We start from the raw sequence: 27,472 nt of genomic DNA, 5'->3' as shown, positions 1-27,472 counted from the left end.
TTTTGACATAGCATGTTAGATGCTCAAAATGCTCATCTCCCTTGGGAAATCCATCACATTTCAAATTACACATGTCTGTTAAAGCACAGATCTGTTCTACCTGCCCTGTATTTGTTATTGTTGCTTCTGAAACTTCCTTACAGCCCCAGAGAGGTCTTAATCCCTGTCAAATGCTATTACGTTACCAACTTTTATGTCGTCTTGAAAGGGGCTGTTTATTTAGTTTCGGTGACTCCTTGTTACTGCCAAATATTATTTCATTTCAGCACAGATGTAAGAGGTCCAATGACTGGAATTATTTTACAGCCTTGACATTGTCGAGAGATGGATACCAGTTTAATTATGGACAGCTGAAAATGATCTAGGAGTCACCTGCTCGGGAAATTCATCATCATTACAAACTTCTCACCAAGCTGCAAGTGTGAGCACTTGCATAACGTTCCATTGGTGTTAGGCAGACAGTATGATCTATATGGAGCCTGTATCTTCAGCCACCTTTACATTTATGTACAGACAGCTTAACATTGCTTGATTATTTTCTTTTCCTTTGCTCGAAGTGAGGAAACATGTTTCCGTCATTCCCATTCTCCCCCCCCCCCTTTTCAGTCTCCATTGCCTTCCCCCACTGCTACCCTACCCTCCCAGCTGTTTTCCCAATTATGCCTTGTTAGAAATTATTCATTGCTTAGAGAATGTGAGTTGCATAGACTAGATGTGTAAAGGATCAAGTAATGCGAAGACTGCAGTATAGTTGGCACTCAGTAAATACAGAAGGAATGAAGGAGGGACGAGAGTGGAAGGTACAGGAGAGGAGGCTGTGAACTGCAGACCACTCTTCACACAATTCTCTGTCTCAGTTTAGAAGAAGTTAAGAAGAGCAAACTGCCTCCTTCTCTACTCTCCCATTTCACGGTGCACCATAACAAAATACGTTCCTGCACTTTCTCTTTTTCTCTCTGCTTTCCCCAAAGGAATCCTGATTGTCCTTGTTAGAGTACAGAGAGGGTTAAGTGAAAGGAGAATCCATGGTCACCCCAGCTGATAATAAATTCGGGTCACACTGTCTTGCCTGTCCAGGTGCACTTCACTCCTTTCCTCTCTCCTCCACTTCTGTCCTGGGTGTGAGGCTAGTAACAGTAAGAGCTCATTTCAGTGAGGGTTTACGGTGCGTATGTTACGTACCACACAGGTCTTTTTATGTGTTATTTCATTCCATTCTCAAGGCAGTCTTATGAGATAAGCAGTATTTGTGTTTTCTTTCTGTAGATCAGTGGTTCTCAACCAGGGATGATTCTGTCCCAGGGAACATTTGTCAACGTCTGACGATAGCGTTGGTGTTCAGAGCTGTAGAAGCCAGGGGTGCGCTAAACATGCTGAGATGCGCAGGATGACCTCCTACAAACAGAGAATGTCCTGCTCAAAATGTCAGTGGTGATGCTGTTAGGAAACCCTGCTGTAGATGACAAAGCTGAGGGTGAAAGGGAGTAGCAACTTGACCTGGCTCCCAGTGGCATTTTCGAGGACTGGAAGATAAATCAGCCTCGCTTCCGCGTGATGCTGTGCACAGGTAGCCATGGCTCCAGAGCCTCTTTATTGTCCCTGTACCACACGTGCTCTAGTTCCCAGCATGCATCCTCCCATGTGAGGCACCTCCATGTCTGTGGTCCTTCTCAGTCGTTGGCAAATCCGGCTTTTTCCTCAAATGTGCAGAATCAGGCTCATCTGATTCAGGTTCTTTGCTCTAAAAATTGAAAATGTTATAACACACATCAGGGCATAGTTCCTCTGGTTTTTAATATTATGGGCAGATATAACATATAATAGCAGAATGCACAAATAAATAATGATGCTACCTAAATAATGAACTTGAAAGATGGCACATATATTACCCACTCTACTTTGATGAATAAATTATACAGATTTAATCTGACAGGTGTTTAATGATAAACATAATACCTTCTGTTCTGCAGGATAATTAGGGAGAAATGGTAAATAGCAGAATTACTTTTAAGGTGCCGATCAAAAATGTTAGTAGTATTCTTCTCTTACTATTAATTCTTCAATATCCTCAAGCTAAGTTTTGATGGTGTTTTTAGATACTGAGTATCTTTTAATAATTATCCCAAAGGCAGCTGCGCACATAAACACACAATCTGTGCATACATGTACACAGACACTTGTGCACAGACGTAGGTATGTGTACATGTCACACGTGTGTGTGTCAAAACACTTTTTGCTCAGCCCTGTGCTAGTCTAGACTGAGTTAAAGTTATGGATTCTGCTCCTGTTTACTGAGGTTTTTCTGTGTCTAAACCAACCCTACGTCATGGACCTAAGAATAATGGGTTAAATATGAACTCATATTTTGCGCATTAATACAACTACTGTGCAAACACTATGGACACTCTCCATGGAGGACCCTGAAACCAGATTATTTTTAGGAGAACTGGTGGCTATTTGGAGCTTCTGTAGAGAAAGTCTTTCTTCATCCCATCGCTCTCCATCACCCCTCCCTTCTCTGCCCCACACAACTACATCTTTCCTCCTCCATCACCTCTTTCCCAAGACCTGTTCCAGACAAGAGAACTGCAGATCTGAAGTCTTCACTCTTCCTCAGAACTCACCTGGATTAAACATGCATCCTATATATATACATACATATATAAGCATGTGCACATATATGTATATACACACTTGCACGCATATACCCATTGGGTTTCTAATACGTGGGGCAATTTTAAGTGTTTGTCCAGGCAGATGCTGTGCTTACTGCTAATGCGGGGAGGAACCACCGGGAGGGGGGATGGAAGAGGGGAAGGGAGGGCACTAGTGTCTGTGGGTGGGCCTGACACTCAGGCAAGGAAAGAATTTGGCTCATTTGCTCTATTTTTGTTGGATTAGATCATTAGATAATATATATGGCCTAAGTCTTTGAGCCAAGTAAGTGATAAAGAGGGAAATATTTTTATTTCTTAGTGTGCTCAAAATCATAAACTTTTTAACAGGAAAAGGACATCTACCTCAAACTAGGATCTTCATTCAGCGCAGCCTCCACTGCACTTTCTGAGCTAAATTTTCTCCTACAGCCCTCTTTCCTGGCCTAGAACACCTCCGGAAGCCCGGCCTGCCCTCCACCCAGCCCTGGCAGGCCCCTCGACCTGGCCTGAGTAGGTCCAGGAGACACATACAGGCTTCGCCTGGCAACAGTTCTTCTCCATTTTAATGAGTCTCATTTGCCCATAAGACTCTCTCTCTCTTTTTTTTAGTTTCTGACTCATGCCAGGCTAATTTATTTGGTTTTTTGGTTTAATGAACACCCAGGTCTTTTTTAAACCCACGTAGGACTGTTTTTCTGCCTAATTCTAAAAGCCTGGATTTTTGTCCACAATTATTCCCCACCCCTGACTGGCTCACTGCTCCCATTTTCTCTTGTAGCCTTCATCTTCCCAACACCTACAGCCCTTGTCAGTTTGCTTCCTAGTGCGCGCACACACACACACACACACACGTGCGCGCGCACACACACGCGTGCACACCCATGCACACACTCAAACACATAGATACACACATGCGGATACACAAAGGAACACTGGTACACACATTTACATTGATGAGATCCTGGACAAGTGACCCTTACAATGCTGGAGGTTGAAGGTTTGATTATTTCAATTAATACAAGTAAGACAAAGGAGGGGAAGCCTTTCTGAAATGTTATGTGAAAAGTGTATTTCCTCTTCAATTCTGTCTCTTCTGCAGTTCTTTTGTTTTCTTTCCTCAAAGACTTTTGCTGCAAATCAAAGGTCCTCTAAGGATTTGTTTTTCATCTAAGACTAAACTACTGGCTCCTGATTGGGTGGAATTGTGACTTATGGAGTGTGAGAAGAAAGAATTTTCAGTGGAAATTAATTTGCTTTTCTGCCTCTCCTGAGATGACCTAAATATCATAAACATTTTCAGTCTCAAGTTTTGAAATCAGCAGACTTTCACTTTCATTCTTTAACCCAAGGATCCACATGTCATCCCTTTGGGGGAAGCCCAGAGAGAAAAGACGTGTGTGGGAATCACAGCTCCTCTCAGTATCCCTGGGGAGGACAACATGCTCAGAGTCTGCCATTGCTGAAGGTGCCCAGGAGGTGCCTGCCTTCCTCCAGGAGTGTCAGGGCATGGAGTCTGCCCCCAAGGGGCTGCCCTGGGGCTGTCCCTGCCAGAGGGACCACCCATCCCTCCTCAGTGCTGCCTTGCACTGTCATTGCTTTTATTCCATGTCCCTGTGTCACGAGAACATGGTGCCCCGCTATTCCGGTGACACTCTTCATCACGAATCTCCCCACTTCACAGTAGGATATCACTGTTATTTTGATGCCATACCAGGTTTTTGTTTCAAACCCAGCTCTTGACAGACAGTTTTAGATGAACCAGAGAAAATTTGTATAGCCAGCAAAATACCTTTCTCTGGGGATGTTTTGTGCTTTGAGTACATTTAAACACAGTGAGGTAACATTCATGGACTCATAGAGACCTGGAGAGAGAAAGCAACTCCAGAGACATCCCATCCATCACCATGACGCCAGGCAGGCTTCACCTACACCACCCCAGACATAGGTAAATATCCTGTTTTCACAGGTCATCAGGAAAAGGGACTCCACAGCGCTCTTGGGTAACCCGTTCCAGTGCTGACTTCCCTTCAATGATGTTGTTATATTTGTATTACAGGGAAATGTCCCCTACTCAACCGCTGTGAGCTTCAAAAACCCTAATTTGTATATTTTGAACCACATGTCACAAAGCAGCCTGACTGTCAGCACACTGTTTAGCTGGTATTGAAAATGCCATTTTAAACCATATACATCTACCCCTGGGCTTGGACCTAACTGGACAGCTCTAATTTTACAGTCAACGCCTGACCGTTCATTCCCTGAGGACTCTCTTCCTCTTGAACATGGTCCTAATTAGATGGTGAGGTTCTGCAGGGGTGCCTTTGTCTTCCTGCTCCCAGGAATCTCAGCCATCAGGTCCCTTTCTCTAATTCGTGTTAGTAGGAGAACTGCTGTAAAAAGCAAAGAGCTATTTCATGGAGGTTGTTTGCCAGACACTCGCAAGGCTTTCTGACACTTGGTTTGTTCCTTAGGTTTTTAGGAACTGCAATTCCAAGGAGTCCTTTCCCCGGCTTCCCCCCCTCCGCAATGCAGTGCAGGAAACCCCGGTATGCTCTCCAAGAGGTCCAGTTACATTTTGGCCTAAGATAATCCACAGAGCCTTTGCCGTTAGAAGCAAAATAGCCATCTCCCTTTCTTTCAGCTGTTTCCCTTGGCAAAGCGGAAAGTCGTAAGGCACCGGATTGGCCAGGAAAGCCCTGACCAAGAGCTGGTAGGAACCTCAGACAGGACGCAGCCCGATGAGTTGCAGTGTGCGCCGTCATTGTCTGGGACAGAGGGTCTGAAATTGACACCATATGCGCCCAGAGGAGTAATTGCTCCAAGGGGGGAGAAAAGCAACATGTCAGAACATTTTAGTAACACCTAATTCATCCTGGGGTTATAAATAAGTCTGATTTTTGCTTAAAAACAAAAGTCAAACAAATACTTTGACTAGACTAACTTTTGTGACAGTGCTTCCGCTGAAGGTGAGCTTTATTAGGGAGACAACACAAGTAAAGAGAAACACGTAACAACTTTTTTATGGTTTATTTTATGTGATTTTATTTTTTTGCAGTAAATAAAGTGGTTATAGGGCTCCAAGGAAAAGGGCCCAGATGTTAGGGAGTTGTGTGACATTTAGGGGAAACAAGCTGTAAAATGTGGAGTCATAAAACAGGCTGTCAGTGCCACACATCTGGACAATACAGCTGTATGTTCCTAGTGCTGTCGTCACCCAAAGAAAACTCAATAACCTTATTTCACCCCAATTAGGCTGCATACCAACAGGATCAACATTAAATTGCAAGGGGGGAGGGACGCAACATTCGCATGGCGCCTCTGTCAGTCATCTTTTATCTTTCATTCCAATTTGGTCACTCAAAAATAAATGACTGCTCACGTAGCCATCCCCATTATTATAAAACCCTGTTTAATTTATAACATACTAATAAGTCAGAGTTTGACGGTTCGGACTGTTTGCTATGCCAGACAACAGACTTTCTGTAGCGTGAACCTGACCTACCTGGTACCCTGTTACGAGCCCTGCCTACCTTTCCTCTGCCGATTTTGGAGAGTTTGAGTCTAGCTCTATTGGGGGAAGCTCCCCCTGCCCTGTTGGGAAAAGAAATTAATTTTCAGACAAACCAATTTAGTTGGAGGATAAATGCCCCTCTCTATGGCATTGATGCATTTTTCCCCTAATTTTTTTGGCCAGCAATGAGGCACCTTTGCAGTAAGGCAAATATTACAACACCAAAATACCATTTCATCTTTTCATCACTGACAGCTTATGCCATAGGCTATGAAATGCCACCTTTTCTAATAATTGTGTTTCTTCACAGGTGTTAGTAGCAGCAAAACTCATTATGGGCAATGGAGAGAAACTAACCTTACCACTGATAGGGAAACTCTTGAAATTTCAACTTCTCCAGATTAAACTTAAGGACCAACAGCGACGGGAAAATGAAAAGAAGGTACTGTACCCTGGTGGGTTTTCTAAAGACAGCAAACAGCGAGTGAAATGGGCCAGGTTTCCTCAGGGTGTTTCTTTCTTTCTCTTTCTCTCTCTCTCTCTCTCTCTCTCTCTCTCTCTCTCTCTCTCTCTCTCTCTCTCTCTCTCTCTCTCTCTCTCTCTCTCTCTCTCTCCTTTCCATTAATATTCACCCGAAGATGTTTTCCCATTGATTTTTAGAGAGAGTTGAAGGGAGGGGGAGAGACAGCGAGAGAGAAATTTCATTGTTGGTTGCCTCCCGCCTGTGCCCTGACTAGGACAAGGATCGACCTTGCAACTGAGATACGTGCCCTTGACTAGAACCAAACCCTGGACCCTTCAGTCTATGGGCTGATGCTCTGTCCACTGAGCAAAACCAGCTAGGGCCACGTGTCCTCTCTTCACAAGCCGACCATTGTCACCTAGCACATTTAGCTGTTTATCTCAGCTTCTTAGAGAAAAGGCTACACAAGGCTCTATCAGAGAAATTATATTTCCTCAAAGGCAAACCCATTAAAAATAAGTTCCCTTATGTAGAAATATGACAGTATCCAGGGCCTGTGCCTGAAGTCATTTGTATGGCACTCTATTTATATCTAGTGACAAAGAGGGGGACCAAAAAGAGACAGAGAGTCAGAAGTAAATTTAAAAAACTGAAAAACCAGCGAAATCGGGGTCCTATCTAAAATTTACCACATGATACTCAACAGGAGTATCTATTAAATAATTGGCTACATCTGTACCTTCATAATAATCTGAATATTTCAGCAGCAATCCATCACTTCTGCTTCCATATTATACGTCTGATTATTTCTTCACATGTAGACTTTTCATTTAATTAGCCTTTGGAAGTCAATTTGTGTGTTTTCCAAAGATTCATCTTTTCATCTGAAAAATATTTTAAAATACTTTTAATAAAGTGATGCCAGGTTCAAATCCATTTGCTATTATCATTACTCAAAATAAGAGATGTTTTTCTTATTTTTTAAATCATGCTGAAATATTTTGGGAAGGTCATATGCTCCTGTATGTACATATATAACATGTGCCTGTGTGTATGTTTGAAATGGATTTACATATTCGTTGTCCTTTTATGTCCCTAAAAGGAAGAGGTAAAATCAATTCATGTAAGAAGACAAAGTGACCATGTGCCAATAATACCTTCTTCACCTTGGCAAGACCCTCAAATCCAGGTCTCCTACTTGAATTGGTCTCTTGACAGGATAATTGTAGAACAAAATAATAATGCCACCGTATATTTGTAATGTTGGGCTTTATGTTTTTCAAAGAGATTTCTCATATAGCATCTTATTAACATGGCACATATTGTCCTCAGGAAATTTCTACTCATATGAGCACAGGCGCTGGTCTAGTTTTCCACCTATTGAAGCATTTTCCATCACGTACAGGAGACTTATACCTTAAATACTCAGAGACGTTTGGACTTGGCAGAAGAAAAATTGGAAAATTTGAAACTATAGAAACATCTTGCCTTTTTAAATTCCAGTGTCACATGGGAATCTGAATTAGAAAAAATAGACTGTGAGTCCTGGAACATTCCTGCACCTTCTGTTTGCTTTGTGCTTTTTCATAGCACCTACAAATAGATCTAACAGACTAAAGAGTGTCAGTGTACTTACTTGTTTGCCACCTATTTTAAGCTAGTAATTGTTTTTAATAGGAATAGATTTTAGACTTAAGTTAACAGGTTTGAAGTAACAATAAATGGAATATCCTGAAAACTCAAGAAATGTTTTTAAAGCTAGCCAGGAGCAATGATATAAAAATATTTCTGAACTGTTATTTTGCTCAGCATTTCTTTGAAACGTGAACTATAATAATATAGTTATGAAATTCTGAAGATATGGAGATAATCTTTATTTGTTGAAAATTCAAGAGTAGTAAGGAACTTGGGGCTTGAATTTTAGATTTATTTACATATTATATATAAGTAATAGATGCTTAAGAGAACTCTGAGCAATTAAGAGCCAACAATTACACAATCTGATTTGATGTCTTCATTAGATCGGGTTCCCAAAATACCAGCCCCAAATCCTCGTGTTGCAACCATATGAGTAAGTGATGAAACCTGATTGGAATGGAATACTTTCCTTTACTCTTGGTAAAGGCAAGATTAAGGGTTTTTTTGAGGGATGATATAATCTACATTCATTTCAGCAATACTGCCCAAGAGGTCAGTCGGGACAATTGAGGTTAATGTTTGTCAGCCAGGGAGTTTGGCAGAAAGCAAAATAAATATAAAGTATGTAAAACTGACACCATGCTGTGGATTAGAAATTGAAAAACAGAAAAGAGGGCTTTACCCAATTTTCTTCTCTTTCCTAAACCCAGGGTAAGATTCTGAAATTCCTACAGAGGAGTGTGTGTCTCTTCAGGTTTTTAACTTCAATGTGAAATCTATGTAGATGTTTTCTTTCAAATGCTAATTATATTTCTTACATCTGTACATTTTCTGAAAAATTTTTAAATGAAGGTTTAAAATATCTCCAGAACAATAATTATAGAAAATATTAGGGGAAAGCTGTGGACAAAATTTAATATAATTCAGATCCTGTTCTTTTCCCCCAAAGAAACAAATATAATGTATCACTATATATTTGATCCTGTTTTATTAAATCTTTTCTTAAAAGTAAATGGTAAATAATATAGTTTCAATTGCCAGGTACAGTAAAAACTAATTTTTTAGATTCCACTAATTTTAATAATTTATAACACTTTAGTCTGGGCTCTGCTTAACATCTCATTGGCTTTGACCATGAAGGAAGTTTGCTGGCTAATGCGTAGTATAAAAAAATAATAGAAGAGAAGATAGTTCTTAGAAGTAGAAGAACAGTTTTTGAAGCCTTTAGCACATGAATTTCTGGGAGGCAATCCTTGCCTCTAACTGCAAATAAGTTGAACATATTTGAAAACTTTATCTATTTAGAAATAAACTTATTGATTACTTCTCTATGAATACCATGAAGGAAATATATATACTGTATTTCTTTAAATATATTTTAGCATTTCAGAACTTCTGAATATGACTCTTTTACAATTAATCTCAAACTATATTTTATTGTATCTTAAAATGTGAATAAGTATGTTTTGCTTAGAAATAAATTTTCCCATCATATCATTATCTCAGCATTTATTCTGCATTTTTAGTTCTTATCAACCTGTTGTTAATTAACACACATTTATTGAAATAAATATTTAGAAAACATTGTAGAGGGAATATATATATTTTCATAATGTTCTTTATAATTTTAAAATAAATTACTTGGTTTCCATTCTGAAACCTGTTTTCATTTAGCCATTATCTGAATATGATAGCATCATTAACAATTTTACTTCTTTTTAATTCTAACTTTTCTGTTATATATTAATTATAAACATTTATTTAAAGCTAAAATACTTCATTGTGATTCAAACTATATTAAGAATTTAACCAATAGAAAATATTTAATCGTCAAAAAATACATGAAAAATGGCTATAATACAAAAAATTAACAATTTAATTAGTCAAACTAAATCTAGTTTTCTGTGCCTTGGAGTTGAGTCAAGTTCAGAATATTTGAATAGAGTTTTGGAAAAAAAGCAAATATATTCTAGTTGTGCTTTTAATTTGTGTATTCAAATAACTAGTCCATATTTTCTTGGATATTTTTAGCATCTTTTTATATAAAAGCAGAACAGTTCTTTCTGGCTTATATACTTAGTACAAGTTGCCTTATTTCCCGATGTACTAGGATGAAGAGAAAATATATATACATGAAAGAACTATGGAGACAGAGTGTTGGTAAACTTTTCTTAAGACAACTCAAGATTAAAAGCATGTGGATTTGATAAGATGTGACGATAAAGCCTCAGACAGCCCGAGCCTGCTCATAACAGCGACAGAGAAATGGGTCACTTTCACACACATTTTCCAGCTTGCTCCAGCTGAAACCCTGAAGCACTGGAAACCAGCCAATGTAATGCCATTGTGTGTGTGTGTGTGTGTGTGTGTGTGTTTGCTTTAAAAGAAAGACCATAGGGACATACCAGGAAATTATAGGCTGGTTAGTTTTGATTTAGTTGTGGTTAAAATATTCAGAAACTATTTCAAGAAATCAAACAGAGGAAGAGCAGGAACTTGGTTTAGAGGGACCCTGCGGATTTAGGGAAGGCGTAACTTGCCTCACTGGCTCGGTGGAATTCTTTAAGGCTGGTTATTGAAATGGGGATACTACCATCAAAACTGGGATCTAAAAAGCTGCAAAATCCAACAACTCATGACAAATGACTCACTGGCTGGCAATTCTGTAAAATAAAAGTGCTTTGCAAATTGGGATCCTTTAATTAATAAAAAACATTTTATAGACTTCATGAAAAATGTGCAGAAACACATATTTAAAATTGAGCAGCATTTAAAAATACAAATAGCTACAATTACAGCAGCTAATAATAGTTAGCTACCATTATTGACTGTTCGGCACTATACTAAGCTCTTCACACAAGCTATATAATTTAATTTCTTAAACGACTTTATGAAGTACAGAGTAGTATTCCCAGTTGACAGATGGGGAAACTGAGGGTGTGAAAAGTTAGGTAACTTTCCCAAGGCTGAATAGTTGCTCAGAGGTGGAGCTGGAATTCAAATCCAAAACTGTCAAACTCTAAAGACCATGCTCTTACCACTCTACATACCCCTCCCCAGTGTGTCTTGATATTAATGCAGAGTGGCTGTCTTGGCGCAAAACCAGTAGAGTGGCTGCCAGAGATATTTCCCTGTGACAGCAAAGGCTCTATTCAGTGATCTGCCAACAGCCAGCTGGTTGCACTAATCGCATGCATACAGCATCCCAAGGTTAAGTGCAGAGACAGGTCATGGAAAGTAACTAAGCTCAGCAAAGATAAAGACCACTGAGCTAACTGACCACCAATTCCAAGGGAATCCTGACTTTATTTCCAGTCCTGTCCCCACCCAGAAATGACCTGGTCTCTGTGGGAATCTCTTAGAACTAGACTTCCTGAATTATTCTAAACATTCTTGCCCCTTCTCTCTACCCTTCTGGATATTGAGGTAAAACAGTGATGTTCAACTGGTGTGCCACAAGAATGTTTAAAACATGCAATACCTAACTGCTTAGTCAGGGGCACTGACCTCTTTTCCCTTAGATTGTCACTCAGATTGTCACATAAAATAATGACAACAGCCAACATGATAATAGCTGTCTGGTGTGAATGAATCAAAATAATTTTTTGGTCATATTGGAAAAAAATGTATTTTTGGTGTGCCACAGAATTTTGGTAATTATTTTATGTGTGCCATGAGATGAAAAAGGTTGAAAATTGCTGAGGGATAATAACATTGGCTGATCTTGTTGCTAAAGCCTCTGAATCTCATAGAGTCCTACAGGAGACAGACATTAGACATCAGACCCACCACCTCACCACCACTACTGCAGGCTCCTAACTCAGTCCCATCCATCCATTATATTTTCTGTTTGTCAGGAAAGTGAGGAGGAGAGCAGAGGGCAAAGAATAAATGTAAAATAGAGAAATGGAAAAAAGAAATGTTCATAATGCCATAACCAATCAACAACTTGGTATAGTCTTTTGTCCTTTCTGTGGATTAGTTTCTTTATATAGCTGCAATCATAGTAAAAAGAAATTATTCAGCTTTTTAAAAATTAATATATTTTTTACTCCTTACCACACAGCATTCATATGTATTAATTTACTGCTTGTATAATATTCTATGGACTGCCATAATTTTCTTAATCATTCCTCTATTGTTGAGCATTTCAATTATTTCCATATTTTTTCAAAAAAACAATGTTTTGATGAACAACTTTATAGTATAGAATTCTTGATTTTTTAAAATAATTTCCTTAGAATAGGTTTATAGAAATTGATTAATTGAGCCCCTAAATGTCCCCATAACCTTGTGATTCCAAAACAGGTTCTAGATCCATTTAGACTCTGTTCTCCATTTTTTAAAAAAATAGTTCTCTGGTCAAATGAACTTGGAAATTACTGTGTTAAGTTTTGGAGATTTCATAGCACATTAGCTTATTACAAATGGGCAGTTTCAGGAAAATAAGTCTGTTTAGTCTGTCTTTCAAACTTATTTGACACCATACATTTCTTTCAGTCCATCTCTTGTCCTCTCACCTGTGACTAGTAGAATAGATTGTTTATGAAGTAGAGTGATATCTTGACAGAGAATCAGAGTAGCATTCAGGACACAGAGCCAGTTTCTCATAAGCCACATAATGATGGAATGGCTTAGTCACATAACCTCCATGAGTATGGTCTTTACCTACGTCCTTAATAATATTTGGTGGGAATCTTATGATAGAACATATAAGACACACACACACACTATTTATATACAAATATTAAGAAGCACTATTAACCAAAATAATAAGATGAAGTTGAGTGATTTACCAATAGTTCCACTGACTTTTACCTTCCATTCATTGTGAGGAATAACAGAACAAATACATCAAGGAGTCATTTAGAATAAAATACAACCTAAAATATTTGAAGTATCAAATAACTACGCTGCCATGTTTCAGACAGGGAGAATTTGTATTTTTCCCTTTAAAAAGTGAGACTAACAAGATTAAGAATTTTTAAATAGGTGTCACTTGATACTCAACTGAGTACATCAAATGTTCATACTATTTTTGGTTGTTGCTAAGACAAGAACTCACCATCTGCTATGTAGCTTAACTGGGTAAGAAATCCCTGTGCCTATCCAAGGCCTTCTCACAGTAGGAGGCACCCAGATGCTTTTTGTACACGTCACATTTTAAATAAAACGTACTTTGTAATGAACTTGAGTCTCCCTTCATATGCTGAGAAACATGTGTTCCCTAAACATGGTGGAAAGAGGGTCCTTTTGGATACACCCTCTGATATTTTTGTCTTGAATTGGCAAGAGTTTGCCTCTGAGTTCTTCAAGTTGTGAGCAGATCACCATAGAATAAATAGGAGTATGCATGCTATGTTAGCCAGTAGTGAAGAGGGTCAAAGAAGAAGGGTAAACAAATAGTAGCATATGATTTAGGAGGGGCCAACTTTCTGAATACTCCGCTATTCAGGCTCACTTTGCCCTAACCTGCCCCCAAATTGCAAAGCATAAGCTCATATGTCCTGGAGGGGCTTATTCAGAATGAGAGAGAGCTGAGGAAAAGGAGAGGCGATGGGATGTGACCTTTGTGTGCTCGGAGCTTGGTAATAAAAGGATGCTTTACCTTTGGACCAAAGTAGAATTCTAGAGGTTAACAGTCGATCGTTGTCCAGAACCCGAGGGTCAAGGGGACTGTCCTGGTTCAGTTCTCAAGTATCGGGGGCGAGAAGAGTAAGGAACACAAGTAGGAAGACCGCCACTGGAGTGAGCCCTGGGGGAGAAAAAGGGACTGGCTAGGGCAAAGAACATGCTCCGAAATCTCTCAAGGGCTTCTCTGCCTGGACCTGGCTCCTGGGAAGACAAGGTGCCTCCCTTTGCTTCTGCTTCTACCATACAGTGTCTGCACCGGGCCTTCTCACAACAGAACAGTCCAGATGCTACCGTGCAGTGCAGATATAACTGCTCTACCTGGGAAATTCTTTGCAGAGTGAAATCCTGCCAACTGAAGATGCATCATTGTTAATGGAAAACACAGAACACTGAATTGTATAGAGAAAACAGTAATGATTATATAAAAATGGTGCATAAACATAATTTAAAGAATGCATTAAATTTCATCTTCCACTCATTTTCTCTGGATGATGGAATTATGGTGATTTTTGTAAATTCTGTATATCTTTCCCAAATTTTCAGGAATGATATTTTTTATAATTTAAAAAAGTTATTTAAAGAAGTGAATCAACATTTATAGATATTTTAAAAAGACTTTTGTGAAGGAGGGTGGTAAATATTGATGCAGTCTCCTAGCACCCACCCCTCCGCTCTTCGTGCATAGATGTGCCTCGTCACCACTTAGGCTCAGCCAGATCTCCACCATCCTGGCCTGAAGATTGAATAGATGAGTAGACAGTGATTAACTGAAATAAGCTGAGTCCATCTGACAGTAGAAAAACCATTGCTTGCTCACTGTATGATTTGGAAGAAAAAATGTTCTCTCTTTTCAGGCCACAGAAGACAGATTTAAGTTAGAAAAGGAGGAAGGGAAAGCGAAAACTCCCAAGGAAAAGAAGGCCGCAGATGCCAAAGCTGCCAAAGGAAAGGGGAAGGACCAGCCTGAGGCGAGCACAACAGTGAAAAAGAACACCCAGTTAAAGCGGAGGGGAGAGGAAGATGGGGTCAAAGTTTACATCGGTCAGTAAGCTGCTCCTCCTGTTGGTTGCCTTTCACTTCTTGCCTTATCACCTACTGAGAGCAATTCCCCGGCCTTTTCACTGTTTATAAAACCATAAATCACATACTACCCATCACCCCCTCGTAGAAAAATAGTTCTATTTGCAATTCATTTATATTTTCAGCAAATATTTATTTAGCACCTGTCTTGCTATGGGCACATTTACATAATACACATAAAGGATGAAATAATGAGCGAGCTGTTGGGCACAGGGGAGCTTACTATCTTCTTGGGAACGTTTTTTAAAAGGCAGACATAATTATAAAGCAAAGTAAAAAGTGGTTATTGTCATGAGTGAAATACAGTGGTAAAAAAATTAGACCAGTTAATGTGGGACTCAGAGCTTCCTGGCTTCAACTTCTCCAACTATCAGTGTGTCTTAGAGAAACTTGAAGTTTCTTCCTTTTTAGATTGTTGGTATAGAAATGATTTCAATTAGATAGCTATGAGCACTTCATTGCCACCTTCCCATGAGTCCAAATGGAGCTACCTGTTATTATTTGCATAGCATGTAAATGAGATGGCAGGCCTTCCCATCCCTCACCCCATGTCTATCTCTGCTCAAAATGCTTTAAGTAGGTTTAGAAGCACTGACATTATGGATTCCATGGGCAATATTAATGCTGATTTATTTAGTGATAGAATAAAAATCATTACCTGAGAATTAAAAGTGTGTGCGCCTATTGCACTATTTTAAAATTGATCTTAGTGGGATATTGTGGGATATAACGTTTTCAGTTACCATCCTCTCTCAATAGCTGCTGCCTAACCCACACTCAGCATTCACACCTATTGACATAAATACCCGGAATACTTTGGTAGGGGGCATGTCCATATTCAATATTTCCCTCTCCTGTAAACACCTCTCCTTATAAAATACCACAAAGCTGCAGCTACTCGTAATTCAGGAGTAAATCCAGATGTTTCTCAAAAGAGATTAGAAACAAAAAAAAAATCACAGCCTAAACTTTGTTGTTTTTTTTTAAACAAAATCCTAAGCACACATTTTCCATGACCACAGGCCCTGTGTATGTTTGTCGTCCTATTACGCCTATGTCTCATTTGCAAAAGTGATTTAATATTTTGTAAAATGGCTTCAGCCTTCTTACTGGAAGGGCAGTAATGAGAACCAGTTAGGACTGCATTCCAGCCAGCTGGACTGATTTTGGCAAGCCAGGGGATTGTAAACGCATACATAATGTACACAGCCATGGAACTGGCTGAGTGCAACCTGTTCTTTTAAAGTGACACCTCCTTTTCTTTCTGGTATTGTGGACAGATGACGAGCCAGATGATGGTGCCCAACATTACATTATAGTTGTGGGCTTCAACAATCCTCAGCTATTAGCGATCATGACTGAACTCGGCGTTCCCATAAGCAGCGTGATAAAAATATCTTCGGAGAATTACGAACCTCTGCAGGCACACCTGGCAGCAGTTAGCCAGCAGCAGGAAGTGGTTCTTCAGCCAGAAGGTATGCAGCCTGCTCCACAATGTACTGGGTCCTTCAATATTCCCCGCTGTCCTTAAAGTACAAATGCACGTTTCTGTCCAAAACATAGTCATACCATACATACGTTCTGAAATCCTTTCAAGACTTGGATTCAATGTTTATTCTGCTTGCGCTAGCCAGGTGTTGTAAATTTTGCAAATTAAAATCATCTTCTGTGTTTATATCGTTACATAGCCACAGAGAACATAGATGGCAGGTCAAAAGACTTGGTTATCCAACTACATTTCTCTGGCACATTTGATCTATAACTTTTACCTAGACCATAGGGTGGGTAGATCTGCTGTAGAGAATCCATTCTTCCAGAAGCCACAGTCACCAAGTGGCCCAAGGGGATGCTTGCTGTGCTTTGCTCCTGGCTTATTGTGATTACGCAGAAAGGGCACCTTATCTTCTGGGCCTTAAAGTAGTGAGTTATGGGATGAAGCCCCCACCACACTACCATTCAGTCATTAGAGCCTGGAGCTCTTCATCTAAGGCAGTGGTTCTCAACCTTCTGGCCCTTTAAATACAGTTCCTCATATTGTGACCCAACCATAAAATTATTTTCGTTGCTACTGTTATGAATCGTAATGTAAATATCTAATATGCAGGATGGTCTTAGGCAACCCCTGTGAAAAGGTCATTCGACTGCCAAAGGGATCGCAACCCACAGGTTGAGAACCGCTGACTAAGGGCTTTGTGCCTGACCACCACTGTGGGAAGGAACAAAATGCTGCTGCATCCATTAGACGATAGAACTGGGATTTGGTATATAAGCCCATGTGACCCAGAAGTCCAAGCTCATTCTGCCATCTACTGTTACTTTTATTGTTATTTATTAATAATACCATTTGCATGGTGTTTTGTAACTTATGCAGCTACATCCCCTTTTCTATAACACTACATTTTTAAAATTCCTGTTCCAAGTAAGAAATTGCTGCCACTGATGATGATAATAGCTAGCATTTATTTGATACATGCAGTGATTCATATAGTTTTCAGAAATGTGCTTCATTTCCATTTTCCTAATAAGGACTCTGCCTAGAGGCAGTTATTAAGTAAGAGTAGAGATTCAAACCTAGATACTTCTATTTCAAAGATATTTGTAACATTAAATAATTCATTATTGGAGCCAGTGGTGGTGGTGGTGTGTGTGTATGTGTGTGTGTGTAGGAGTGTGTGTGTGTGTGTGTGTGTGTGTGTAGGGGGGAGGGGAGGAATGCTGCATAGTCTCTCTATACAAATTATTTAATTTATAAAAATAAATAATAGAAAAATAATATTTAAGTAGACTAATGAGATATTGGTAGTAGAGCCTATTTTAGCTATAGATATAATAAACATAAGTATTTTAAGTTTTCAAGCGTAACTATATGGAAAACTATCATTATTTTATAGTCAGAACACAAATGCCCAGAGAAGCCAGTATTTATGTTAATATGACCAAGAGTTAAGTGAGGTATAAATTGGTGAGCCAGTTTGTTTTTAGCCATTTGGGAAAGAAGAACCAAATTATTTGCATTTATAACAAGTTATGCAGCAAATAAACACTAACTTGGTCAGAAAGTCGTTGAGCAGTAAAACTGCTCCTATACAAATGCAATGTGAAGTGATAAAAATATTGAACATATTACCTCCAAAATATGTAACCATATCATAATCTTCAGGGCCTCAACTGTAAGATGAATGGGATGGGACAAGCTCATATTTAACACCAATTTCAGAAGTAAAATCCTCTGATTTTATAATCATATAGTCCAGTTCCAAAGTCTTCTCAAAATTGCATTTATTTTTTTGCATTTTCTGGAACTGTATAAGACATCTTGCATTGCATATGACGTGCCATGTCCACTTATAGTGGGAAGAAATTCAACACTCTCATTTTGTAGTATAAACATGTTGCTATTATTAGCTATAGAAGCTGAAAAATTGAAGAAAGAGAATACCATAAAAGAACTTGACATTTTCTGGAAGTACTTGGAACCGATCCTGAATAATGAGAAGCCTGAAACAAATCTCTTTGATGTTGCTCGATTTAAATACACAGTCAAGGCGGATGACTTTCCTTCCGACTGGTCGGACAGCCAGATGATGGTGAGTACCCGCAATAAATAGAGTGAGTGCTGTGCACATGGACACTGTGGTTCCATTTACCCATTCCTTCCTTCCACAGATATTTATTGATCATAGACTATAGGTAAGGTTTTGTCCTTTATCTTCAAGACAATGAGAGCATTGAAAGCCCAGTAATGGTTATAGACTGAATCTATAGCTTTCAGTGTATGAATTAGTGACAAAGAATAAGAGGTAGATGAAGAGCCTTGGCCGAGTAAGCTCAGTTGGTTAGGGCACTGTCTCAATACACCAAGATGGGGGGCTCAATCCTGCAGTGTGATGTATTTCAGCTGAACTGAAAGCACATACTTGGGAGGGACCACATGAAGTGAGTGCTCTAAAGGGAGCTGGGCAAAGCAAGATGAGGGCGGTAGATGAGTGTCTCTGGTTAGGGTCTTGGATAGCTGCCAAGAAAAAAACAAAACAAAACACCAAAAAACCTGAGGAGAGCGGGATCACAGCCTAGAACAGTTTCTGAGCCAACGGGTAGGTGTCCATGGCCATGGGTTGGAGCATGAACATTTCTCGTTAGGAGAGTCCCTGATTCTTTTTTCTTGAGATGGGTGTGCACTTGGTGAATGAAGTATGTGATAACACCGAGGAGGGAGGCCCAGATTTGAACCTCCAAGGATGGACAGGACTTGAATAAGTAGCAATGGTAGATCAATTTGAGTTATAAAGACTGCCAACAAAAGGCATTAGCTGTCACTGTGTAGAAACAGAACACTTAGGTCTAACTTGCTAATAGTAAGAATATATATTTGCTTTGTCCTAGACTTGGAAAATGAAGCTGAATGTAGAAAAGCTGTAGCTGAAGACAGAGCTTGTTCTAGGCAAAATTGGTTATGTCAAAGTTATGGGTTCAATCTTTGATCAGGGCACATATAAGAATCAACCAATGAATGCAGAAATAAGTGGGACAACAAATTGATCTCTCTCTCTTTCTCTCTCTCTCCCCGCCTCTCTCTAAAAATTAATTTAATTTAATTTTTTTAAGAAGAAACACAGTTACTTCTAGTAGAAGTAGACTAGATACATGGTATAGATACATGGTGTCACACTCTCAGCTATGTCTTTAAGTTGCTAATGGCCTCATATCCAAGGCAGGAGTCAGACAAAGAGCCTTCTTCCTCTGTGGAGGAAGGAAAGCATTAGTACCTTTGGCTGCAAACAGGCAGGCTGTATTTCTGCTCAACCAAGGTAATGAAAGCTTTACATCAAATAAATGCCCATCAAGAAGTGCTAACTTGCTCGTGTAAGACATCTGTAACATCTCAAGTTAAGACCTTGGTTGCTGAAATAATTTTCTGGCTTTTAGCATATGATTTGCTGTTTGATTTAAAAATAAATTAACTAGTTAGACTAAGGGGTCACTGAGGAGAACTTTTACTATATTTCTTTAAAATACAAACAAACAAAAACATTTTTTGATGCCAGGCTTTGGGTAAATACCAGGCTGAAGCTTACCTGAAGAATGCACAGAATGAGAGTAGACACCTGAAGACCAGACTGACAGGTGTGCTGTGAAGATGGGCCGAGCTAGACACTGCTCTTAATCCTGCCAGACTGTGGTCACGGGCCCCACAAGAAGCTATCTCACCCTACCTTACCTCTTTAGCTCAGACATAGGATGAGCCTATTGAATCCTCCCTTGCTTTCAAGCAGACAGACCAAGTGATAGCAGTGCCTTTCTACTTCTGGAAATAAAAGCCCAGGTGATAGAAGCAACTGATTTATAACTGACCTGCCAGGTCATAAAATCTGTGGGTATTAGAGGAGCGGTGGTCTATCAGGATTTCTTAGTTGTTGTTTTTTTCCCTTAAGGCAGCACAGGTGAAAGAAAAGGGGAGGCAGGGAGGAAAGGAAGAAATATTGACTGCACACACTGCAGTGTACTTGCACGGATGATGTCAAAGCTGTGCAATGCTTCCTATGTGCCTCTTGCATAGCCCAGCAAGAAACCATGCGCAGCTGATCATGAGCTGAGGAAGTAGAAATTACCTATCTGATGTGCTGTTTTAGAAACTGAGGTACCGAGAAAATAAGCCACACTGCTGAAACGAATGAATAGGGTGCTTTTCACTCAGTTCAAGCATTAATTCAGCTCTTAACAATATTAGGTAGCCATAAGGCCCTCCAAAAGGAAGTGAACAAGAACAGTTCAACAAAGGAAGACTCAGGTGCCATGGCTGGGATTCAGTGGTTGGGGAAGTGCTTTCCTATAAAAAGTGATAGGTTTGACAATGAGATATCACCTCACACCTGTCAGAATGGCTGTCATCATAAATCAACAAATAAGTGCTGGAGAAGGTATAGAGAAAAGGGAACCCTTATGAACTGTTGGTGGGAATGCAGATTGGTGCAGCCAATGTGGAAAACAGTGTGGAAGGTCCTCCAAAAATTAAAAATGGAACTGCTTTACGGCCCAGCAATTGCACTTCTGGGTATATATCTGAAGAAAACCAAAACACTAATTTGAAAGAATGTATGCACCCTTGTGTTCATTGCAGCATTATTCACAACAGCCAAGATCTGGAAACAGCCCAAGTGCCCATCAATAGATGAGTATTACATTTACATAATGAAATGCTACTCAGCCATAAAAAAAGAATGAAATCTTACCATTTGCAACAGCATGAATAGACCTAGAGGGCATTATGTTAAGTGATGTAAGTCAGTCAGAGAAAGACAAATACCATATGATTTCACTTATATGTGGAAAATAAAGAACAATATAAATAAATAAGTAAATAAACCAAACAGAAACAGACTCATAGATACAGAGAACAGACTGATGATTACCAGAGGGGTGGGGGCTGAGGTCAGGGTGGAAAAGGTGAAGGGGTTGAGAAATGTAAATTGGTAGTCACAAAACAGTCATGGGATGTGCTGCAAAGGGAATGTAGTCAACAGTATTGTATCACTATGTACAGTGTCAGGTGGGTACTGGAAATATAGGGGAGAACGCTTTATAAAGTATATGATTGTCTAACCACTATACTATACACCTGAAACTAGTACAAAATAATATTGAATGTAAACTGTAACTGAAAGAGAAAAAAAACATTTTTAAGTGATAGGTTTAACTGTTAAGGTAGATACACACCATACATCTGATTCCAACAATATGAAATAAGTAACTGATTTTCACCAATTCTGTCACCTATAGCTGGAATTGGGCACGAGCATTTTTGAGAGCATTGCCTGTTTGATGTACGACACCCTGGACTGGAAAAGGCAGCATCAGCACTATTTGGAGAGCATGCAGCTGATTAAGGTCCCACACGTGGTTAGTGAGAAACCTATCTTAGAAGCCATGCTAACTTCTGAGGTAGGCACGTGCTCAAATGTCTTTTCATGAATGGAATGATTAACTGAACAACTTAATTTTCACTTTTATAAAACATATGAAGAAAACATCATATAAATACTTGTAGCAAGGTCATACTGCCTGTTGGGATTTAATAGGTGAGGATAGGAACAAGGGAAGACCCCTCAGGGACAGTCTGAAAGGGTACCTATGTGGTGGGGGCTTTACAAGCTCCCCAGCTCCCTGCCACATGGAGAGGTGCCCCACCATTCCCAGCCCATTGTGCAGTAAGTGGTCTGGAACAAGGAGAGCTGGCAGTCAGTTAATGATGATATCTGCTTAGCGCCTATAATGTGCTAATGCTGGGCAAGGTCTGACAGTGCAACAATAAGCAAGACTCCTCCCCTGTCCTCCTGTGGAGGTTAACTTTTAAAGAGGACAGCAGTCAAGTCAAGAGCAGTTTCAGCACAGTCAGCTCAGAAGGAGAAGCTGTAAAACATGGCACCTACCCTGGTCTGGAGGAGTAGGAAAGAGAGAGGAGGCAGGAAAACCTTACCAGGCGGGTCAGTGATGTGGTGAAGGCTGAGTAGAAGTTGCCTAAGGCAAAGCCGGATAAGGGAAAGGGACAGACTGGCCTCCTCAAGAAAGGGGCAGAGGTGTATGAAGACATGGAGGTCAAAGAAAAGAATTATTATGGCACAAACCAAGACCACAGTGTAGGTCAGTGCCCTCAGGCCATATGGGCACAGTGGCGAACAATAGCATGAACTAAAGCTGGATAGAAGCCAGGATGCCCATTGGTGCTGAGTTAAAGAGTCTGAGTTTCCTCCTAAAGGTGATGGGGACCATCGAAGGATTCTGAGGGAGAATGGCATGATTCGGAGTCACCCAGGGAGGAAAAGCTTTTTGACTCTCAGTGCCCCTTCTCCCCATCACATTCCTGGCTAGTGAACTCTGTTAGGAAAAATGGGAAAGTGTCTGTACCCACTAACTTCTTCCTTTTGTTTGAGCCTAATATCAGCAAATGATTTTGTGGTGGGAACATAATCATACAATCTCAGAATCCTGTCAGATCCCATCAGATCCGCATTTGACGAAAGCTTCTCCCAGCTGGACATCTCAGTTGTTTCTTTATAATTCTTCTTCTTTTAGGCTCCACAACCTGTTGCCCCAACCCTTGGGAAGAAGAAAGCACAAAATGAAGAATTACAAGCTCTACCATCAGCACGTATGAGACCTGTTGTTGGAGGCTCTAGGCCAGCGGTTCTCAACCTGTGGGTCGCAACCCCTTTGGAGGTCGAACAACCCTTTCACAGGGGTCGCCTAAGACCACTGGAAAACACATATATAATTACATATTGTTTTTGTGATTAAATCACTATGCTTTAATTATGTTCAATTTGTAACAATGAAATTGAGGGTCACCACAACATGAGGAACTGTATTAAAGGGTCGCGGCATTAGAAAGGTTGAGAACCACTGCTCTTGGCCATGAGATGGGGCTTTGGAATAGTGACTGTCCACTATACTGCTTTTAGTTATCCCTTCCCCTGCAGATCCTCTGCCTGATAGTGCAGGGTCATAGTCTGAATCGGTGGATGAGATTTTACTGGAAGACCTGGAGAATGCATCTCGATTGAGCAATGACATTTTGTCTATTTTACAGTGGCTTCTGTCATCACAACGGAAGTAGACATGAGATATTACAATGATTTGCTGAATCCAATTCCAGAAGAATTCATTTCTGTGCCCCTGATACTGCACTGTATGCTGGAACAGGTAGGTGAATAACCGACCTGTTCAGTCATTGCCTCTCTCCTTGCTTCCATTTTTTAAAAATGATTTTAAAATTACATACATAATACCTGAATGCATTTTCCTGTACAAAGATTAGAACATTTTAGATAAAACTAAAGTTTGCTTTGATCTTCAATCCCCTTTCTTTTGCTATGCTCTGGAATTGTTTCTATAACATTCCTTCAAGTTTAGTAAACCTGTCCTTAAAACTATCTATGTCTTTTGTCATTTTAATGAAAGAGAAAAAGGAGTTGGATAGGTGGATAAGGTGTTTAATGGTCTTTAGCTATCTTTAACATTTCTTTTATACTTGTAGATTTAATCAGAGTTTTCTATTTCCGAGGCCAACTTCAGACATTCATATTTTTTTTAGAAATATGTCAATCTTATTTGTGTTTTGCATATCATACAAAGTTCTTTATTCACTTATATGCATTTTTAAATTTCCTTCATATCTGGTTATATTCCTTTTCTATCACTGATCTTATTTATTTGTGCCCTCTCTTTTATTGATAATGATATATCTATTTGTATTTATCTTTTCAAAGAACCAGCATTTGGTTTCATTGATCAACTCCTTTTTACTTTTTTTTTTTTTTTCACTTATCGTAATTATGTCCTTCTGCTTTCTTTGGGTTTATTTTGTATTTCATTTTAATTGAAAGCTTATTCTATTTATTTTTACTCTCTTTTACTTCACACAAGTCTACACGTTTCCATCTGAGTATTTCTTTGGCTACATCCTGATGTTTTCAATTCTAAAGATTTTTCCTTTTTTTGGACACTATTTGTTATGGTTAGTAAACATGATATGCATGTTTAAAATATTTTTTAATTATCTGGACTTTTTGAGTGATTTGGTGTACATGGTCACTGGTGAATTTTTAATATGTATTTGAGAAGAGTTTTTTATTAACTTATTTAATCCTTCAAACAACCCTATGAAACAGGAACTATTTTTATTTCTTACTTTACAGATAAGAAAACTGAGGCATGAAAAGGTTAAGTAACTTGTTCAAATAGTAAGTGGCAGAAACTGCTTACTACTTAAAACCAGTCCATCTGAGTAGAAAAGTAGGCATGCAATCTTTTAAGACCTCACTTTCTCCTTATGCAGGAGACTCTTGATCTTTACTGACCTCACCATCCATCTGTAACTTTTCTATCTGAAAGAAAGAATGAGGACTTGACCTGAACCCCAGTTCCTCCAAGTCAGTAGCCTCGGGCCTGAGCCAGTCACCTAACTTCAGTCCCCCCTGGCTTCTTTCTCTGTAATGGAAAATAATATCTAGTCCACCCAGAGCATTATTGTGAGGCTTAAATGAGATAATGTACATGAAGGTGGACCATATAGTGCTAGGCATTTGGTTGGCACTCAATAAATATTTATTAAATCTGAAGGCACTCAATACATATTTATTACTCTTTTGCTTGAAGAGAAAGAATAAATCATTAAGAAAAAAATTATACTGTTATTTTGATTTTTATCATAGAAAATTTTCTTGTTTACCATTTGTATTTTGTTATCTATTCTAACACATATATTAAAGTTATATATTTTTTTAGTGGTAATTATACTGCCACTTTGTCTAAGCACTGTATTTTATTTGTGGAAACTGCCTGGTTTTTACTAAGAGCAATAGAAACACATGAATATCATAAAGAGCTGACCATTAAACCAATTCCTCCCAATTCTTTATCATAACAGGTTGTGGCAACGGAAAAAGACCTCATCCCACCCAGTCTGGTGGAGCTGCCGCCCAGAGCCGATGGGCTGGATCACAGAATCGCAGCTCACATTGTGTCCATCCTGCCCTCTCTCTGCCTCACCGAGAGTGAGAAAAAGGTCAGATGGCCTGAGAGAGCCAAGTGCTTACATGCTTTGAAAAAGTGTAAATCCTTTCTTTAAATCAGTATTATTTCCATTTGAATAGAATCTCCATAAGATATATTTTCCTCAAGAAGAAAGTGAAAGCAAAGCAGTGCCCAGAGGCCCTTTGCTGCTGAATTACCACGATGTGCACGCCCACAAGAAGTATGCACTGAAGGTACTAATAACCCACCTACCCTGAGGATGACTGCCTCAGGAAAGCCCATTTGTAATTACTCAGTTAAAGAAATCTTAATCTGATAGCCTTGCCAATGCCAATTACACATAATACACAAAATAAATACCTGTTTGCAAAGTGAGAGCTCAGAAAACGGAAATGGATAAGGGGGAAATTATGTCAGCAAAGAAAGCTTGCCTAATTATAGTGGTCCGATTAATCATCACATTGATTATGGCTACACCAAATTTGCATTAAAACTTTATAGTTATTTGCTTTAAATATCTGCTAATATGAAAAACTAGTAGAGGCCAGAAAAGACTCTCAGAAGGGAGAGAGAAGTACATATGAGACTTTGGCAGTTTGTCACTGTGAATGAAGAATCTGTCATTTCTATGTACCAGGAACCTCTGGCAAAGTGAGAACTAGCTTTTGTAACCCTCAGCAAAATACCAATAGTTTGTCTTCCCCAGTTACCAGTGATTTCCCCTGTTCCCAAATAATGAGAGGGAAGGTATTATGTTTTGCCTCCTCCATATGCATGAGTCACTTGGCAGCTGCTTTAATGTCTTCTGTTGTGCTGCTCTTTTTCATCAGGATCAAAAGAATTTTGACCCAATTCAAATTGAGCAAGAGATGCAGTCCAAGTTGCCACTATGGGAATTTCTTGAGTTCCCTCTGCCCCCACCATGGAATAGCACAAAACGTCTAGCTACAATCCATGAGCTCATGCACTTTTGTACAAATGGTGAGTATACTGCTCTATCTTAGCTTAAACTTATTCACTTATGGTCTTGTGTGCCTCTTTAGATTACACCCTAAAGTATTTTGATTGTTGAAAGACCTTTCAGAGGCTGAGGGTGGGTATTTTGATTGACTACAATTTTCTTATCCTGAATAATGTTGTTAGCAATACTATGATAGCTACAATGCTTAACCTTCTTCAATTTGCTGCACTGGGTTTTGGCTCTACTGTGTTTCCATAACAAGAATAGTCTATTTTTTATTTTCTCTTTCTCCCCACCCCCTATGTCATATCTCCTCATTGACATCATTGGAGATGATGTGGGAATCCCTATTGTAGTTAGAAAGATGGAGGAGAGAGCCTCCTGTCGGGGTCATGCTGAGGGTGTATTGATCCACTGAACCTCCTCTCCCAACAGGAAAGGCCATTTTATGCTCTTAAAGAATGGTGGGAAAGAGGGGTCATTAAGAATATCTGAAATCTGCCCTGGATGGTATGACTCAGTTGGTTGTGCACCAAAAGTTTGTTGGTTCGAGTCCTGGTTATGGGTTCGATCTCCTGTAGGTGGCATGCAAGAAGCAGCAGATCCATGTTTCTCTCTCTCCTCCCCTCTTCTCTTTCTAAAAAAAAAAAAACAACCTCAATTTTAAAGACTATCTAAAATCAGCTTCTCATTACAGAGTTCGCTGGAATTTTATGTTATAGACAATCATTCTCTAAAACAAATTCTATTTCCACCTGAGGCTGTATAAAGATACATTCCTATTTATAAGAAGGAATAAGAAATTACATAAACATCTTTTTTTTTTTACACTAAAGCATGGGCAGATTCTTCTCATTTCTTTTCTAACTCTAAGCAAATTATTAATTATTTTTATATTGATTTATATGATTAGTTGTTAATACCTACCTCTCACCCCTCTACCTTGGACTTCTAAAATGCAAGAACCAATTTTTTTCTGAGTCTCAGGCCCCTATCAG

General features: G+C 39.3%; 1 protein-coding gene across 1 annotated transcript in view; it reads left to right on the top strand.

Annotated features, from left to right (window-relative positions):
* The window catches only part of SPAG17 (sperm associated antigen 17), a 140,518-nt gene that overhangs the window by 37,952 nt on the left and 75,094 nt on the right, over positions 1-27,472 (top strand). The window contains exons 4-13 of the mRNA XM_036343930.1: positions 6,479-6,610; positions 14,758-14,944; positions 16,264-16,458; positions 18,389-18,570; positions 21,761-21,922; positions 23,054-23,129; positions 23,568-23,680; positions 25,407-25,544; positions 25,633-25,746; positions 26,344-26,494. Of these exons, the coding sequence (XP_036199823.1) occupies positions 6,479-6,610; positions 14,758-14,944; positions 16,264-16,458; positions 18,389-18,570; positions 21,761-21,922; positions 23,054-23,129; positions 23,568-23,680; positions 25,407-25,544; positions 25,633-25,746; positions 26,344-26,494 (1,450 nt within the window). The remainder of the gene's footprint in view (positions 1-6,478; positions 6,611-14,757; positions 14,945-16,263; positions 16,459-18,388; positions 18,571-21,760; positions 21,923-23,053; positions 23,130-23,567; positions 23,681-25,406; positions 25,545-25,632; positions 25,747-26,343; positions 26,495-27,472) is intronic.

This window comes from Myotis myotis, unplaced genomic scaffold (assembly GCF_014108235.1).
Source record: "Myotis myotis isolate mMyoMyo1 unplaced genomic scaffold, mMyoMyo1.p scaffold_m19_p_18, whole genome shotgun sequence".
Classification (NCBI taxonomy): domain Eukaryota; kingdom Metazoa; phylum Chordata; class Mammalia; order Chiroptera; family Vespertilionidae; genus Myotis; species Myotis myotis.
Note: the sequence above shows the minus strand (reverse complement) of the source record. Positions and strands in the feature narration are given on the sequence as shown.